The 5519-nt window shown below is 47.0% G+C and overlaps 1 protein-coding gene across 1 annotated transcript; it reads right to left on the bottom strand.

Moving 5' to 3' along the window:
- Positions 1–2684: 2684 nt before the first annotated feature.
- TEX12 (testis expressed 12) lies at positions 2685–3959 on the bottom strand. Its single transcript, XM_009071266.1, has 4 exons — positions 3888–3959; positions 3282–3393; positions 3122–3173; positions 2685–2829 (listed from the first exon to the last, which is right to left on the bottom strand). Exons 1-4 carry the CDS (start codon positions 3945–3947, stop codon positions 2685–2687), a joined length of 369 nt encoding a protein of 122 aa, XP_009069514.1. The 5' UTR covers positions 3948–3959.
- Positions 3960–5519: the final 1560 nt, after the last annotated feature.

Below are 5519 nucleotides of genomic sequence, written 5' to 3'. Positions count from 1 at the left end.
TAAGCAAAAATCCCTTTATATTGTGCCACGGATCTGTAATCTGAGACATTCGTGTTAACTCACAGGCACTGCAGCTTAAACATCGGGGGGAGCAGCTTAGGGCAAACGCAGGTCCCAGCTCAGCTTGGCTGATCAGATTTGGCAGCTTCAAAGCCAATTAATTTTCTGTTCAAACCTCCTTCAGTTCAGCTGGAAGAGGATAGTGATGGGATGGTGCCACTTGGGTCTGATGTGCAGCTCACTCCTCAGGCATGGAATGAATGAGCTTTTAGGGGCAGACCAGAGGAAGAGAGTTAAAAACTTGCTTTGTTTCTCCCAGTGGGCAGCAAAATACACACAGAGGCAATTAGTGCAGAGGCTTCATTAGTAGGGTGGCAAATGGTAGACAAATAGAACAGCAACAGTTGATTTTCTAATGGTTCTGAAGCAAAAGTTTGCAGTGAATATTCCTATGACTCATGTGCAATGAATATTCCTATATTCCTATAGGTAGTGAGTGGAACAGAAAAACTCTACATTTTTGGCCAGCACAGTTATGTCCCTTCAAACAGGAAGAGATTAACGTGTGATTAGTGTATTTTCATTGCTGAACTATTATTTACCTTCCAGAGCTTCTTCCATTATTAATCCATTCTTTTCAGTGGATGCTTTCAGCTTTCTGAACTTTCACCACTTCAAGCCCAAACTTCACAAAGCCACATATATTTGACCTGGTTGATTTTCATGTGTCTCCTCAGTGCAGCAAAACCAGCAGCTTTGTTTCTCCTAGTAATTCAAGAGCTTTAATCAGCACAGCCACAGTGTCCATAGGCTGCTATGGCCACACTTACTGACTTTGCTTTAGCCTCTCTTCACGTTCCAAAATTCTCTCATTACCCCAATTATTACGCTCAGTGTTATTGAGCTATGACAGGGAATGACAACCAACGGTGTGAGAAATCCCTGTAGGAAACCAAGAGTTCAGAGAGGGATGACTTGGGTTTAACTGCACTTCAGTGCCAGACTATGCAGTTCCTCAAGGTTCTGACTGGAGTTTTACTGATTTTTTTACTGGATTTTATCAAGTTTTTTAATAGAACAAACTGCTGCAACAGCAGCACGTGAGCCTCTAAGGGAAGGAACTTAGATTTTGTGATCCAGTAGTTTTCTGAGTTCTGGTTCTAAATAATACTTGGATAGATGAGCCAGAAAAACTGAAGCTGGATAACCTAAATCCAGAGGATCTAAAATGGCTGGGTAATTTCCCCGAGCACACAGAGATAAAATGCAGGTGAGAGACAGATGCTCATCAGTGATGACACTTGTGTGATGTTTCTTTCAAGGCTTCCATAGATAACTGTGGGAAAATGCTACATTCAGGCACTTGACTATGTCAAACTCTGTGTTGTCACCATTAGGGGTGAGCAGAGAATTTAGCAACCACAACATCCTGTAAAAATTCACTTTCAACATCTTGTCCCCCATGTCTCTGTTCAAACACCATTCCTGAGAGCAGTGACAAGGAGAGATCATTAAGGGAGAAGAGTCTGGTAAATATGATGAGGACTAGTGACAAGGTTTTTGCAAGTCTTTAGATGCTAAAGATGCAGATAGGCACCTTATGGGATTTTCCAAACTTCCTAAGCGTGTAAGGCGCTTACACCGTGCTTAGGCACTTGGAAAATCCTGCTAAGGACATATCTGCATCTTTAGGTACCTAAATCTCAGCCTGGATGTCCAGTTCAGGATGACAGGTAACACTTGTGGCTTCAGCTGATAAAAGGCGGAGAGGAGGATGGATTAAGTCTGAAAGGATTGAAAGAGGAAATTACTGCAAAGTCCTGGGGAAAAGCTGGAAACCGACCTTGTTCTAGCACTTTGTTACATAAGCCTCACATTTTCTGCAAATCCTTTGCACATTCTATGTTTCACCTTTTTGAAGAGACACGAAGGACAAGAAGGAAAAAGGGCTGAAAAAACTCCCTTAAATAAAATGGACAAAGGGCAAACAGCCTTGGTGTGGCTAAATACCCAAACAAAAGAGCTCTGCAATTCTAGACCATCTTAACATTATCCAGTTGTTTATTGACATCCCCAGCCAAGTCTGATCATGTGTTTTCATGCTGATATCAAAAAGGCCTTGAAGAGCTGTACAAGGATTAAAATGTTTGCAAATCAAGACTTTATACATTCCCAAAGTAGCATTAATAGAACTCTCCCATTCTGATCCTTTCACTCCACATTCTGAGACAGAAGGGAAATGAGATTGCAAGTATATTCCACAAAGGTTTTAGCACCAAAACATTTCCTGAAGTAGAAAGAAATAAAAAAACCCCAAACTAAATGCAAAAGAGAAAATGGTTAATATGAAATAACCTGAGGTTCTTTTCCACCCACAGAGCTTGTGTGGAAAAAGCTTCTGTGCCATGTTCAGTGGGTTAAGAGGTAAAACCCAGATGGTTTAGTGTTGTAATCCCTTGGAGTTAAACAGATAGTTAGAACTGGTTTCACTAAGCTCCACACTATGTATTGGATCTATTATTGAAAAAAAATTAGTTGCTCACGTTGCTGAAAGTGCCCTGAACTGCTGGAAATGTTTACATACGAAACAGACATCAGAGCCCTCATCAGTTGATGCTTTAATACACAGAACACACCACAATTTGGCCCTGCATTTCTGCAGCCGTTTTTGAACTCCACTCCATTTAGCTCTGCAGAGTGTTTGCAATGACAGTGAACCTCTGTTTCAGGCTCTCCCTCTTCTGTTTCAAGTGGGTTTCTATGGTCTTTGCTTCCTTCAGGATCCCGTCGAGCTCCTGGACGTACGAGGCATCCACGGCTGCTCTCTCACTGAAGTGAGAAAGTGTGTGGTTAAAACCAAGACAAATGCCATTAACTTGCTTTTGTGCTGCTCCTAAAACCAGGTTGCCTACAGTAGCTCCTGACTGAATTCATTCTCTGTGGTAACAGCAAACAGCATTTTTCCTTCAAGATCTGTGCTTGTTTTCAGGGCTGATTTCCCTAAACTGCAGCCACTCATCACCTTGTCATATATATCTCTACCATATACCTCTCTCACATCTGCATCCAACTTACAGAGAACCTAGACAAGTGCTGTACCAATAGTTCAAACTTCACTTGCCTTAAAATGTGAGCATACTTTGATAGCAAGTTCATAATTTCTTTGTTCATCTCTGTCAAAAGGGAAAAAAAAAAGAAGCAATTTTATTTTGACATCTGAATGGATAATGACACCAAATCAAGTCATTCCACACTTACTTGCAGTGCATTTAATACATCACCATTTAAAACCTTTTCCAGCACTTCAGTGTTGAAAAGGGACTGAGAAGACTCAGGCAGAGCCAAATCTGGTTTGTCCAGGGAGGAGAGTGGAGGATCTTCTGAAGCTTCATTCTAGTGACAGAGCACAGGGGAAAAATACAACTTCTGGGAGTTAAAACAAGCTTAGCATGGGGAGAGTTGAACTGAGAGGAAGAAGAGGTTTGAAAAGGTTTGGGGGGACAGTTGTCAGTGAAAGTGTGAGTGGTGTTGGTGTCACAGCATCTTGGGGAGGGGTGGGAAGTACCAGCTTGGGAGCCCTGGGAATGATATTTATACATACACTGATTTCAGAGAGATAGAGACAGAGAAGTGTATCTATAGTGTACACATCAGTAAAAGCCAGTGAACCTCAGCTCACCCTCAGGACACACACAACTGTCTCCGTGCACACCCAAGTTGGTTGCCCTTCAAACACTAAGATAAAGTGTGGTTTCCTCATGCAATAAAGACACAGATTGTTTCCCCAAACCTCCACAAAGTGCCGTGGATCTCTCTGCCCTCTCTCTGTGCCACAAACCCAGCGGAGGACACACTCTGAGGGTCCCTCCTGGCCCAGCTCTGCTCACCTCCAGCTCTCTTTTACGTTTACTTCGGGTCTCATCACATTTTGGCGCGTTGCTGGTCATTGCTGCCTGACAAAAAGCACAAGGCAGTGAGCCCATACCCCTGGGAAGTACATTGCTCTAGGAACCTAACACTGCACCAGGTACCTGTGCACAGCCTCAGGGCACTGAGGGATGGAGGGGAGGGAGCAGCAGTGCCAGGAATGTCTCTGGGGTGTTTATGAGGCTGCTCAGGGCAGCTGTGCCTTTCCCTGAGGGATTTCTCCCTCTCCAGGGGCTGCCAAGGACAGTGGTGCCTTTCCCTAGGGGACTTATTTATCCCTCTCCAGGTGCTGCTGTGCCCTTTCCCAAAGGGTTTATTTCTCTCCAGGGCATGCTGAGGATGGTGGTACCTTTCCCGAAGAGATTTATCCTCCCCCAGAGGCTGCTGAGGGTAGTGGTGCCTTTCCCTAAGGGATTTCTCCCTCTCCAGGTGCTGCTGAGGACAGTGGTACCTTTCCCTAAGGGACTTATTTATCCCTCTCCAAGTGCTGCTATATCCTTTCCCGAGGGATTTATTTCTCCCTCTCCAAGATGTGATGAGGGTAGTGGTGCCTTTCCCTAAGGGATTTCTCCCTCTCCAGGTGCTGCTGAGGACAGTGGTACCTTTCCCTAAGGGACTTATTTATCCCCCTCCAGGTGCTGCTGAGGATGGTGGTACCTTTCCCTAAGGGATTTATCCCTCTCCAGGGTGTGCTGGGGACAGTGGTACCTTTCCCGAAGGGATTTATCCTCTCCCAGAGGCTGCTGAGGGTGGTGGTGCCTTTCCCTAAGGGATTTATCCCTCTCCAGGGTGTGCTGGGGACAGTGGTACCTTTCCCGAAGGGATTTATCCTCTCCCAGAGGCTGCTGAGGGTGGTGGTGCCTTTCCCTAAGGGATTTATCCCTCTCCAGGGTGTGCTGGGGACAGTGAGCCTGCTGAGGGTGGTGCTGCCTTTCCCTAAGTGATTTATCCCTCTCCAGGAGCTGCTGAGGACAGTGGTACCTTTCCCTAAGGGATATCTCCCTCTCCAGGGCCTGCTGAGGACAGTGGTGCCTTTCCCTAAGGGATTTATCCCTCTCCAGGGTGTGCTGGGGACAGTGGTACCTTTCCCGAAGGGATTTATCCTCTCCCAGAGGCTGCTGAGGGTGGTGGTGCCTTTCCCTAAGGGATTTATCCCTCTCCAGCAGCTCCTGCGCCCTTTCCCCAGGGCTTTATTTCTCCTCACTCCCCCCAGGTGCCGCTGAGGGCAGTGGTGCCTTCCCCTAAGGGATTTCTCCTCCCCAGAGGCTGCTGAGGGCAGTGGTGCCTTTCCGTCGGGGACTGATAGATCCTTGTCCAGCAGCTCCTGTGCCCTTTCCCGAAGGGTTTATTTCTCCCTCTCCGGGGTGTGCTGAGGGCAGTGGTGCCTTCCCCTAAGGGATTTCTGCCCCGCAGGGGCCGCTGAGGGCCGCGGTGCCTCCCCAGGCGGTTGATCTCCCCCAGGGCTCTGTTCTTTCCCTCAGGGCGCCCAGCAGGGCTCGCCCCGCGCCTCAGCCCCGGGCAGGGAGCTGAGGGAGGCGATGGCAGGGGCGGAGCAGGGACACAGCTCCGAGCGCTGCTCACACAGCTCACAC

The sequence above is a fragment of the Acanthisitta chloris genome, unplaced genomic scaffold (assembly GCF_000695815.1).
Source record: "Acanthisitta chloris isolate BGI_N310 unplaced genomic scaffold, ASM69581v1 scaffold8473, whole genome shotgun sequence".
NCBI lineage: Eukaryota > Metazoa > Chordata > Aves > Passeriformes > Acanthisittidae > Acanthisitta > Acanthisitta chloris.
The sequence above is the reverse complement of the archived record's forward strand: the minus strand, read 5'-3'. Positions and strand labels throughout refer to the sequence as shown.

Excerpts from the sequence above, each read along its gene's own strand:
- TEX12 (XM_009071266.1), bottom strand. The coding sequence starts at position 3,947 with ATGACCAGCAACGCGCCAAAATGTGATGAGACCCGAAGTAAACGTAAA. Across the intron at positions 3,394-3,887 it reads AACGTAAAAGAGAGCTGGAG|AATGAAGCTTCAGAAGATCC; the intron begins GTGAGCAGAGCT and ends CTCTGTCACTAG. Across the intron at positions 3,174-3,281 it reads GCTGGAAAAGGTTTTAAATG|AGATGAACAAAGAAATTATG; the intron begins GTGATGTATTAA and ends CCCTTTTGACAG.